At 48.4% G+C, this 12,775-nt stretch overlaps 1 protein-coding gene across 1 annotated transcript; it reads left to right on the top strand.

Moving 5' to 3' along the window:
- Window positions 1-765: 765 nt before the first annotated feature.
- Window positions 766-12,766, top strand: Paox (polyamine oxidase). Its single transcript, XM_004625713.2, has 7 exons — window positions 766-988; window positions 1,576-2,062; window positions 2,791-2,990; window positions 5,351-5,603; window positions 8,407-8,519; window positions 10,043-10,200; window positions 11,850-12,766. Exons 1-7 carry the CDS (start codon window positions 796-798, stop codon window positions 11,991-11,993), a joined length of 1,548 nt encoding a protein of 515 aa, XP_004625770.1. The 5' UTR covers window positions 766-795; the 3' UTR covers window positions 11,994-12,766.
- Window positions 12,767-12,775: the final 9 nt, after the last annotated feature.

The raw sequence follows: 12,775 nt of genomic DNA, 5'->3' as shown, positions 1-12,775 counted from the left end.
GTCTGGGTTTAGGCCATCACATGACAAGTTCACCACCAGTTGTCAGTCCACCTCAGAAGGGATGGGTCCAGACGCTCTGGTCACTGGGCATCTGATGCCTTCCTGGACCTACTGGACCACGTGGTGGTAACTGTGGTATAATCTCGCATTGTTTCTCCCTCAGGGAGGCATGCAAGCCTGGCTACTGTGTCTCCATTTGCACCTCCAGTTATGATTTAGATGTCTTTATTTTCTGTGCTGACTTGAGGGTCCGATCCCTCTGATAGTATATCAATTTTTATGTAATTTAGCGTCTTATTAATATTGGGTTTTTTAAGCTGCTCCGCCGGCCTGAGGGGCCCAGGATGATGGCAGTCATGGTTATCTGGAAGCATGTCTAGTTGGCTAGTTCCTCCCAGGGTCATTCGCCCCCATCAGCCTGCAGCCGGGCCAGGCCACACAGGGAACCCTCCTGCAGGCCGCCGCCGCTCTGCCTACTGGGCACCTACGGACTTGCGCAGGTGCGCTGCCCGAGCCCGCCACAGGACCTCTCCAGGGATCCCTTGCCGAGAGGTAGACGGGGAGGAGGGCAGCGCGGGCCTGAGACAGTATACCCAGGCCCTGCCTCATCAACCCGACCTGCCGCACCAGGTCTCTCCGCCAGTCTCCCTGGCTCTCTCGGCTTCCGCCCTTCCCACCCCTCTCCCTGGACACGCCAACCGCCCTCCCTCTCCTCGCCCCGCCCCAGTCCCCGCCCCGCCCCGCCCCGCCCCGCCTCCACCGCGGGCAGGGTAGCGGCAAGACTCGGAACACGCCATGGCGTCAGGCGGCGGCGGCGGCGGCGGCCGAGCGATCCCAGGCAGCCGGCGGGTGCTGGTGGTGGGCGGCGGCATCGCGGGGCTGGGTGCCGCGCAGAGGCTGTGCAGTTATCACTCTGCTGACCGGCACCTGCACGTCCTGGAGGCCACGGCCCGAGCGGGGGGCCGCATCCGCTCCGAGCGCAGCTTTGGTAACCCTCCCGACCCCTTAAATCCATCCAGCTGCGCCCAAGCTCCGCAGGGCCCTTGCCCTGAAGTTTTACCAGGCTCACCAGGGGTACCATGGAAGGATTCCCAGTGTGTCCCGGCCCCTGCTACAGAGCGATGGGACGAATGACTCTGGGAAGACGAAAGCTAGCCCACTAGACACCTTCCTGGCCAAGATAGGCTATGACTGCCAAGTGAAGGCCCGGCCTCACGTAGCCCATACTTACTGGACCCCAAAACTCAGCAGCTCCAATTTAGTTGGGTGCCTGTAGTAGAAGGAGCCAAGGCCTCTGAATAGTGCCTCCTTCCCCCAAAGACCTGGGGACCCTTAGGTACCCCCTCTTATCCCTAAACTGTTCCTACAAGAATCCTCCCTCCAGGTGCTTAAGCAGGTCCGGGACCCTGCTTTTGGGAGCCACGTGGTTCTCAGGGACAGTGTCTGGTGCCCCTTGGGGCTGTTAGAGCCTTCTAGCTGGTCTCCAGAACACATTGTGGAGGGAAGGACGGTGTGGGCCTGACCTCTGGGAAGAGGCCACCAAGGCCTCCAGGTGGCGTCTCTTTGCCTCCCCAGGTGGTGTGGTGGAGATGGGTGCACACTGGATCCACGGGCCTTCCCAGGGCAACCCTGTCTTCCAGCTGGCTGCTGCATTTGGGCTGCTGGGAGAGAAGGAGTTGTCAGAAGAGAACCAGTTGGTGGATACAGGCGGCCACTTAGACCTGCCCTCCATGTGCTGTGCCAGCTCTGGGACAAGGGTTAGCCTTGAGCTGGTGGCAGAGATGGCCAGTCTGTTCTATGGGCTGATCGACCAGACCCGAGAGTTCCTGCATGTGGCTGAGACTCCAGTGCCCAGCGTCGGAGAGTACCTCAAGAAGGAGATCAGCCAGCAGGTAGCCCGCTGGACAGAGGACGAGGAGACCAAGAAGCTCAAGCTGGCCATCCTGAACCACTTCTTCAATGTGGAGTGCTGCATAAGTGGCACCCACAGCATGGATCTGGTGGCTCTTGCCCCCTTTGGGGAGTACACCGTGCTGCCAGGACTGGACTGTACTTTCTCTGGGTATGAGACCAGGCCCTGTCTGCCCTAGACCCTGCAATATACTAAGGCCAAGGGGTTGGCCAGCTCTATCCTCTGGCTATGGGAGGCGCGCGCGTGTGTGTGTGTGTGTGTGTGTGTGTGTGTGTGTGTGTGTGAGACAGGAAGTGTTTACACTTCTCATTTGGAGAAATTGGTTGTTCTTTTCCTAATTTGCTCATGTAAGCAAAAAGAAGTTATTTTTAAGGACATGACTGGGGAAGGAAAGTTTTCTTGGACTTCTTCTTTCTGTATTTCCTGAGGCCTTGGATGTGTCAAGTGTTAGGTGAGGGGTTTCAGACAGAGGCCCCTTCCTTGCGGTGGGGAGCTGCATAAGCAAGATCCTACAGGGCTGTCCTATTGGACTCTCCTGGCTGTCAGCCTTCAGGCTCCTATCCCAGGCTGGGTATTTGTGATGCAGAAATCCCCAGAATCAGAACTATGGTGGGTAAGGAGGGAACCCCGACTCTTGCATGAGTATTTTGGCAGCTTTGCTTCATTAGCTCACTTAATCCTCTCATTAGCTGGGAGGAGGGTATTAACATTCCTGTGGTTTAAGGGGAAAAATGATAGTGCACCCCTCCCGGAGCCTTGTGCCCTGGTCCTGAATGGTGCTTCCTTTGATGCAGGTGGGAATTTGGAGGGTGGATTTTACCTGTCATACCTTTCCAGGGATTGCCTCTCTAAACATCCTCAATTGCTGTCTCTTCTAGGGGCTACCAGGGACTCATAGACCACATAATGGCCTCCTTGCCGAAGGACGTGGTGATTTTTAACAAGCCTGTGAAGACTGTTCACTGGAATGGGGCCTTCCAGGAGGCTGCGTTTCCCGGAGAGACCTTCCCTGTGCTGGTGGAGTGTGATGATGGTGGCCGCGTCCCAGCCCATCATGTCATCGTCACTGTGCCCTTGGGTAGTGCTCATTTTTCTGCTCAGGGTTTCAGTTCCTATCCTTGTAGTAACCACTGCAGTGCTGTTTGTACAGACAGATCACACTGCCAGACGTAGCTCCTGTCTGCCTTGTTTTTTTTTTTTTTTTTCTCTTTCCCAGTATTGGGAGTTGAACCCGTGCCTTTCACACTGAGCTACATTCCCAGCCCTTTTTATTTTTTGCTTTTTGAGACAGGTCTCACAAAGTTGCCCACCCAGGCTAGGTTTAAATATTGATCCTCAGCCTCCCAAAAACTGAGATGCTAGGTGTGTGGCACCTTTTGTTTTCTCCCAGCTGCCAGTGCTGTTTTTGTTTTCTGCCAGCTGCCTTGTTTTCTGTCAGTGTCTCCACGTCAGCACATGGTCTTACTGGTGAGCACAGAAGTGGCTTTGTTCACTTGTATATTCAGTTTGTGTTCACTGAGCCTATCAAGTGGTGAGGAGGTGGGATTAGTTATGACTCCTGTGTTGATGCATTCGCAAGGCGCAGCTCTGGGCTTCTAGCTAGCTAGCTGGCTAGCTTGCTTGCTTGATTGATTCTTAAGTATTTAGTTCAGGGTCTATAGGGTCTCACAGTTCAGACTTGTAGTGATCTGCCTGTTTTCATCCTCCCAAGTGCTGGGATTATAGGCACATACCACCATGCCCAGTCTCAGGGCCCCCGGGGTGAGGCCGGCCCAGCGTGTGGTGCAGGGGATTGAATCCTTGTTCTTGCACTTGCCTAAGCAGGCACTTTAGTCCGCTGAGTTATCTGGCCAGCCCTATCTATTTTTTTTTTTAGGGATTTAAAAAAAAATTTTTTTTCCATAATTTTATTGAGAAACAAATAGCACTGAGACAGTTTCAAACCAAATTGGTAGGACAGTTTCAATTATTAACACATTGCATACATTCTTCCTACTGGTTATTTGCTGTACATGATACGGACTTGATATCCTATTTACAAACATTATTAGAACAAATCCCTCTATTCATTAAGAGAATGTAACTATCTATCCTAACCACTTTGAATACAAAGATACAAAATGGACATTCATCTGTATCCCTTTTTATTTTTAGTTCCGTTATTTGAATATAGGTGTCTTAATTCAGCAAAATAATCTAAGAGTCCAGTAGTCCATAATAGTATTGGGTCTTCCGCTTCACTGGCAGTATCAAGCCCTATCTATTCTTAAACCATATAGCATTTTCTTTTAGCTAGCTGTCATGATTTAATAACTATTAGGCGATGTGTGTGGTTCTCACTTTGCCTATTTTACATTGTGCTTATTCTTCCAGTTAGATTCTAGTCGTGGAAGTTGTTGGTCACAATTCTGAACAGAGTGACCCTGTGAATGTTCCCACGATCCTGTCTCCTGTTTTACTGACTCTTGATGAGTTTGCTTGTTTGTTGTTAGTTTTTCTTCCTTTTATTACTGACTCTTGCCGGTACCTTCAGAAAATTGGCTTTTATCTCACATTGCAAATGCCCTATGCCCTTGTCTGCCTTTGCTGTTTTTATCTTTTTGTCTGTCTTTGGGCTTAATTTATTGCAATACTGGTGATCCAATCCAATGGTGCTCTATCACTGACCTACATCCCCAGCTCTTTTTTAATTTTTATTTTGAGATAGGATTTCTCTAAGTTTCCCAGGTGAAATGACCCACTTGCCTCAAGTCCTGGGATTATGGTCATGTACTACCACACCTTGCTTAAATTATTTGTGTATTTACTTTTCGGTTTTGGGGGGATGAGGTCTCGATATATAATCCATGCTAGTGTGGAACTCACAGCAGTTCCCTGCCTCAGCCTCCTGAGTGCTGAGATTACAGGCAAGCACTGCCACTCCTGGATTTATTATTTATTTTTGTCATGCAGAGTAATCTTTATATAAGTTTTTAGTGTGCTGGAGATGTGGCTCCGGGCAGTGTTTGTCTGGTACATTGGGGCCCTACGTTCTATTAGCACTACAAAGGAAAGATGTGTGTATGTCTATATCTCTCTGTCTTCTGAACGAAGCCTGTGCATCCAGTCACTTCTCCAGACTGATCCTGAGCCATGTGACTTACGGTGTGGAGAGGCAGAGGCTGAGAATAAAGTGTCCCTGCAGAACAGTCTGTGCAGGTCAACTTGACTGTCCCTATGTGAGCAGTGGTGGAGAATGGGCCTGTCATGTCCCTCTAGTGTGGCGTTAGTTGCCCTTGAGCTGTGCTGGCCTCCCTTGTCTCTGCATCGCCCACTCCTAAATGACCACAGGGCGTACTTGGAAGCCTCTTGCTCTCAGTCCTCTGAGTGAATCATGGGACGTGGTTGTTATGGATTAAGACTAATGTGGCCTAACGCACATCTGAATCTGAATTCTAGGTTTTCTCAAAGAACATCAGGACACCTTCTTTGACCCACCGCTGCCTGCTGAGAAGGTGGAGGCAATCAGGAAAATAGGCTTTGGGACCAACAACAAAATCTTCCTGGAGTTTGAAGAACCCTTCTGGGAGCCAGACTGCCAGTTCATCCAGGTGGTGTGGGAGGACACGTCACCGCTGCAGGACAGTACCCCTGTGCTGCAGGACACCTGGTTTAAGAAGCTCATTGGGTTTCTGGTCCTACCTCTTTTCAAGTATGTATGTGTCCAAAGACTGAGCAGATCTCAGGGCCAACTCAGTCTCATTTAAGCTGAGGGTTTCATGGCTAATTGCTCTGGGCTGGCCATCCACTTGATGTGGATCTTGCATGCAGGGGTCACTGCCTCTGTTAGCATGTGTCTGTCTCTACACAAGCCCACAAGATGCTGGCTATAGATACCCTGGGCCTGTTACCCTACAGGGATAGATTAAGGCTAATTGTATGCAGGAATATTCAATGCATGAGAAAGTGCTTGTTGTAATTCTGCAGGAGGAGATAGCTTGTAGATAAAGAAAAAAATATGAAGCATTGATTTGACTAACAGGGGAGACAATACTTAAACAGAATGCAAGAATTGAGCAGAAGATCCTAAGTAATAGAATCAAAGATCTATGGGTAAAGGGCCCATCTGAATCACCCAGCTAGCCTACAAAACAGCATATATGGATCAGGACTGGGGATGGAACCTGGGAGCTAGTTCAGGAAATGACACCATGGTACAAGGATGAATGATAGAATATTCTGGCAAGATCAGGACTCAGCCAGTGTACTTTGGTCAGATGGCAGAGAGAACTCCACATTCTGTTCAGAGGTGTGGCAGGAGAAGAACCACGTTCTTAGCCTGAAAGGCAGACGAAGGTTCAGGGGAGCCAGAGGCTGTGGCCTCAGAGCAGCCCCCCAGCTGGGAGAAGAGAGCTGTGTGGCTCATTTCACTAAAGAGAAAACTGACTTTCCAAGAGTTTGGAAATGGGTTGGCGTTGCAGTGGACACCAAAGCTAGTGACCAGTGGACCTAGTCACCTATCCCAGCCCTGCCTCTGAAGCCCAGTCCTGTAGCTTAGGATGTGTTTAGGGACAGAGGCCCTAGGAACCCTGAGTGACTTACCAGGATGCTGTGTATGGAAGGGCAGTGGAGCTCAGGCTTGTGATTTAGAATCTCTTTTTAAAATGTTTAGGTTAGGGGCCAGCTCAGTAGAATAAGCACTTCCCTGGCAAGTGCAAGGGTCTGAGTTTAATCCCTGATTCTGGGGGGGAAAAATGTTTAGGTTAGGGCTGGGTGTGGCTCAGTGGTAAGGCACTTGCCTAGTATGTGCAAGGTCCTGTGTTTAACTCCCAGCACTGAAAAAAATGAAAACAACAACAACAACAACAAAAAACAAAACCCTTAGGGTCTCAGAGAGCTTTTAGTGTGTGGAGTATGTATTTAAATGAGAACCTAAAACAAAGATATTTCTTATTTAAACTGATGGTAATACATTATTGCATGTTAGCCTAAATACAATGAAAGATGACTGTATTATCTCAAACAGACTTAATAAGAAGAATAACAAGAGTTTTTTTCTCCAAATTTCTGCTCTCTGGTCACATGGCAGATGCTGGATTTTCAGAGTTGTTTCTACATTTTTCCTACTGTGGCATTTTATTTTGGCGGAAGGATGAAAAGTTAGGATCAATACAGATACAGAGTTAGAAGAAGATAGTAATAGTATGTAGGATATTCTATGGGATGATGCAATCTGAGGACATGGTATTCTCAGAGGCTGGCCTGATGTGGAGTCTGACCGTAGGGACGAGTTCTGTACTTTGTTCTACTAAAGCCTGTTTGTCTGGCACTCTGGATCTTTTGCCTATCCTAGTTTCTGTCATTTAGAAAATAGTGTTTTGTGCAGTCCTCCATATGGTGACATTTTGTTACATAATACTAAGAAGTTAAACTTACTAATATCACCACGGATCTCAGAAAAGCCTTTGCAGTATTGGGAAGCTATTATAATGTTGGTGGGAGATATACATTTTATGAAATTCCGGGTTTTGCTTAAGAGCTTAAATTTCATCGTCATCAATAATGTTTGCCGGTTTTTCTGTGCGCAACACATTGCTAATTCAGAAAGTATCTGCTAAAGGCCAGAGCTGTCTGTCAGGTGTCGTTTAGGTAGAAATGGTGCCCATGGGCTGGGAGACAGCTCAGCGTTCTAGGCACCTGTCTGGCAAGCAGCAGGCCCGAGTTTGATCCTTGGTACCGCATGCCGTGCCAGATCCAAAACCCTGGGCATACTGTTGTCGGCTACCGAAACCAGGCGTGGTGGCACATGCCTGTGACTCCAGCATGAGGGAGGCTGAGTCAGGAGGATCACTATGAGTCTGAGCTGTGTAGTGAGACCCCATCCCAAATAAATAAATAAAGGATTTAAAAAAATGATGTCCATGAGGAAGCTATGGTTCAGTTAGCCTCCGTAATCATCACTACTACGTGATGCAGCAGAAATGTGTATTTGATTTCTTCACACAGATTATTGAAAAGGGTACTTAAGGGTGAACAGTTAATAGAACCAGTAGCTTTTACTGCTTCATCATGGGCCTTCTCAAGTGAAACTGGCTTTTTAAAATTTATTTATTTATTTTGAGACAGGGTCGCACCATGTAGTTCAGGCTTACCTTGAACTTACTGTTAGCCCAGGCTGGCCTCAAATGGGAGCAGTACTCCTGCCTTAGGTTCCTGAGCACTGGGATTATCGATATGTACTATGATGTGCGGCCTAGCTTTTTTTTTTTTTTTTCCAAAAAACCCACACGTGCAATGGTAAACAATATGGCCTTGCTAGTGCAGTCCGTGGCTCTGCCTCTGATCCGTGCGGGACAGCTTACTGACCTCTGCTGTTGCTCTGCTGTGTTAGTGTTGTGAGAAGAGCCTGTGCCCTGGGCAAGCGCAGGGCACCACTCTGGTGGGCATGGACACAGGGCGCTGGTGTGGGGCTGAGGTAACTGGAGCTCCTCTCAGCGGTCCTTCTTTCCACGCAGGTCTGCGCATGTGCTCTGCGGGTTCATTGCTGGGCTGGAGTCGGAGTTTATGGAGACACTGTCCGATGGAGAAGTACTTCAGTCTCTAACCCAAGTGCTCCGGAGAGTGACAGGTACTTACTTATCACAGGAAGTCAGGGCAGCATTCCTACTGGCTGATCTCTAAACAGGAAACAGACTTTTGGAACAAAGAGCTAAATCTTGAGGCACATCTCTGCATAACCTTTCCTCATACTAGTGTAGTCAGTACAGATTTTATTGCCAATGAAGTATAATGACTTTAAAAATACTTTCTACTTGTTGTCTCTAAAATGTGCCACAAAATAAAGCTCATTGTACTTAACCAGATGCTTTCATATGAAGAAGTGGGGCTTAGAAAAGCTATGTGGGCAGCCAGGGGTCAGCTGAGTCAATCAAGCCCTGGGTTCAGTGCTGTTGCCTGCTGTCTGTGCCAGTTTTTGGTCACTGTGACAAAATACCTGCACAAAATAAAGGAGGAAAACTTATTTTTGGTTACAGTTTCAGAGGCTTCAGTCAAAGGTTGGCTTACTCCGTTACTGTTAGGTCTGGGACAAGGCAGAACTGTCACACAGACAGTGGAGGAAGGTTGCTCACCTCCTGGAAGCCAGGAAATAGGGAAAGAGCTGGGCAAAAAGGGAAAGGCGCGATCTTATGGTCCCCAAGGCCAGATCTCCGGGATTCACTCCCTTCCTGCAGGTCACACCACCTCTTTCCGTCACCTGCCAGTGCCACCAGATTATGATCTTATCAATGGGTTGGTCCACTGCTAAGGTCAGCAGCCTTCATGATCCAATCACTTTCTGAAAACCCCACCTCTGACTGCCTGAGATTTCTAGGGGGCATTTTAGATCCAAACTATAAGAACATCTGCTTTTTTCTTTGTCCTACACAGTAGAGTGGCTAAGGCTGAAACAGCTGCTTTTTTTTTTTTTTTTTTTTTTGGTGGAACCGGGGCTTGAACTCAGGCCCTTGTGCTTGCCAGGGAAGCGCTTATTCCACTGAGCCGTCTCCCCAGCCCCCATGAAACATGCCTCTTAAGTGTCTACTTGGTGGCTTGATTTTTTCTTTCTTTCTTTCTTTTTCTTCCTTCCTTCCTTCCTTCCTTCCTTCCTTCCTTTCTTTCTTTCTTTCTTTCTTTCTTTCTTTCTTTCTTTCTTTCTTTCTTTCTTTCTTTCTTTCTTTCTTTCTTTCTTTCTTTCTGTGTAGCTGGCTCAGGCTGCCTTAAGGGTTGGTCTGGTAAGGCCTGTGAAGCTGGGCATTGAACCGCAGTATCCTGCGCCTGGTTGTGTTTGTATAAGCAGGCACTTAAACAAATTAGCTAACTGGCAGCCACCCCCCCCCCACCCCCCGCTTGATTTTCTTTCTGGCTTTTATTTTTCATTTTAAACTTCTCAGTCTTTTTTTTTTAGGCAGAGTCTTGTTATGCACTCCAGGCTGGACTTGAACTATGTAGCCGAGGTTGGCTTCAAATGCAGGGATGCCCTTGGCTCAGTCTCCCAAGTGCTGGGATTATAGGCATATGCTACCACTTGGCCAAACTGCCGTTTTTAAAATGAAAAACTGATTGCCAGTACATGGGTGAGTGCTTTGGATTAATGTATCATATCTGTTTCAGGAAACCCACAGCTACCTGCTCCCAAGAGTGTGCTGCGGTCTCGCTGGCATAGCACCCCGTATACTCGGGGTTCCTATAGCTACGTGGCCGTGGGAAGCACCGGAGATGACATAGACCTGCTGGCTCAGCCCCTCCCTGTAGATGGCACTGGCCCCCAGGTATAATGGCAGGCCCCAGCGTGGTCCCCTGGGGGTCCCTCTGCAGAATCCGCCAGCTGGGACAGAGAGGTGCTAGAGTCTGAGGGCGGGCTGGGTGGGACTGGGTCCTCTCAGACTCAGAAGTTGTCTTTTCAAAATGAAGAATGACTTACAAATGTATTGTTTATTTATTTATTTTGTGTGTGTGTGGCCAGTTCAGCCCACCAGGGGGCGGGGCTGGCTGGCATGTGGTGCTGGGGGATTGAACCGCGGTCCCTGTGCTTTTTTTTTTTTTTTTTTAATTTTATTTATTTGAGAGAGAGAGAGAGAGAGAGAGAGAGAGAGAGAGTGGTGTGTGGCCAGCTCAGCCCACCAGGGGGCGGTGCTGGCTGGCATGTGGTGCTGGGGACTGAACCGTGGTCCCTGATGCTTTGCCAAGCTTGTTCTAAGTAGGTGCTTCAGACCACTGAGCCATCTCTCCAGCCCTCCCTGTGCTTTTGCTTAGCTTATTCTAAGTAGATGCTTTAGACCACTGAGCCATCTCACCAGCCCGCAAATGTATTATTTGTATCAGAATCTTACATGCATGTAGCTTAAAGAGAGGATTCTACAATACTGGCTAACAAAATAAAATGAAACAGAAGTACTGTAGCTGGTGGAGGCACCTGTCTTCTTCCTAGGAGTTCCAACAACTGATTTTTTTATTACTGTACTGAGGTCGAACCCGGGCCTTGTACATGTTAGACAGCTGCTCCACCACCAAGTCACAGCCCCAGCTTCATAGCTGATTCTGATCTCTAAATAAAACATCACTTTATTATTTATTTTATAACATCTCTTTAAAGTACAAGCTTGGGGCCGGGGATATAGTTCAGTGACACAAGCACCTGCCTAGCAAGCACAGGGTCCTGAGTTTGATTCCCAGTAATACAAAAAAACAAACAAAAAAAAAGGGGTCCGGGGAGCTAGCGCAGCAGCATAAATGCTTGCCTGGCAGTGCAAGGGCCTGAGTTCAATCCCTGGTTCTGAAAAAAAAAAAAAAAAAAAAAAAAAATTACAAGCTTAAATTACTACTTTAAAAATTTTAATATGGAAAACCTCAAATGTGTACAAAAATAGGTAGAAGTGGTGGATCTCTGCCTCAGCAGCAGCCTCTTCCCACTGCCCTCCCTTATTGTTACTGAGCATATATCTTGTTATGAGCCTGTAAAGGACAAGGACACTCTTAGAAAATATGGAACTGTATTACTACCGCACTCAGAAATTAAGAACTTAGTGTTGGTATTCAGTGTCCAGTTTGCTAGTCGTCACATGATCTCCCCTTCAGTTTGCTTATTGGTCAGATCAGTCTGGGGTTTTTAGCTTTAGGCATTACTGACTGGCTTCTGCCGTGGCTCCTAAGGGCAGGCTTCCCTTACTCTCTACTCACCCTGGCTCTGCAGTCTCTGACCTTCCCAGGGGCGATTCAGTAATTGTGGCTCCATCACTCACAACGCAGGGGCCTAGTCCCTGTCTCTTTGCATCATGGCTGCTCAATCAAAGGCAGTGACTTCCCACCCCCCAGCCCCCTATGTGGATGGCAGCGTGTGTGTGGGGGGCTTTGTTTTCTACATGTTTCTCAATAGCTATCTCAATGATACTCCTTTACTAACCCTGCCACTTTTCTGCAGCTCCAGGTACTGTTTGCAGGGGAAGCCACTCATCGGACATTTTACTCCACAACGCATGGGGCACTGCTGTCTGGCTGGAGGGAGGCTGACCGCCTCATCAGTCTGTGGAACCTGAAGATGCAGGAGCCCTGGTCCAGGCTCTGAGCTGGGCTCCCACTGGCTCTGCTTCTCCTGTGTGGAAGGCTGGGACCCTCCTCTTCTGTGACCTATGATTTTCAGTCTGACTTGAGATGTTGGAATTTTACTGCTAATCTCTATGGAGTACCTGGGTCACCCTCACATTTCTCACATCTGTCACTGGAGTGAGCTTGGGCTCACAGTGACGGGCTGCTGCTGTTAATGGTGATGCTTTGCATATGAAGCAGTTAACACCACCTTCTACTCAAAGGTGTCCTTATGCCACTGGACAGCAACACCTGTTGCCTTTGTCTTCATCTTGTTCAAACCAGGCAAGGCCCTGTTTCTGACTCTTGCGCCCATAGCACATGGCTCCTCTGGCTGGGTTCCCTGTGCCGCGTCCTGGGGTTGTCCCTGTGGTTGGCATCATGAGGCACTACCCCTGGTTCCCACTGCTCAGCTCCATGGCCATATTGTGAACTACAAACTTCCCGTCGCTCATCGACAGACATTAGACATTGTGATGTATGGGCCACCTTGTCCTGACCTGGGGCCTGAGATTTTTTTTGGAGAAAGTAAAGACCTTGGGGAATCAGGCTGAGCAGGCCCAGCAGGGTAGGCCTGGGGAGCTGGAGGGGATTAGAGTGGGCATGGGGAGTGTACTGAAGAACTGGGCAGTGTTGATGGGCTTGCAACGTATTCTCTTTGGTATCAGTGCACCCTAACAGCAGACCTAGCGAACAGACTATGTTGTTCTTTTCTTTTGTAACTTTAATTAAAGTATTGCTATTCATTTTTAACTTTCTTAC

Source organism: Octodon degus, unplaced genomic scaffold, assembly GCF_000260255.1.
Source record: "Octodon degus isolate 3935 unplaced genomic scaffold, OctDeg1.0 scaffold00010, whole genome shotgun sequence".
NCBI lineage: Eukaryota > Metazoa > Chordata > Mammalia > Rodentia > Octodontidae > Octodon > Octodon degus.
Note: the sequence above shows the minus strand (reverse complement) of the source record. Positions and strands in the feature narration are given on the sequence as shown.

Excerpts from the sequence above, each read along its gene's own strand:
- Paox (XM_004625713.2), top strand. The coding sequence starts at position 796 with ATGGCGTCAGGCGGCGGCGGCGGCGGCGGCCGAGCGATCCCAGGCAGC. Across the intron at positions 989-1,575 it reads CCGCTCCGAGCGCAGCTTTG|GTGGTGTGGTGGAGATGGGT; the intron begins GTAACCCTCCCG and ends TTGCCTCCCCAG. Across the intron at positions 2,063-2,790 it reads CTGGACTGTACTTTCTCTGG|GGGCTACCAGGGACTCATAG; the intron begins GTATGAGACCAG and ends TGTCTCTTCTAG.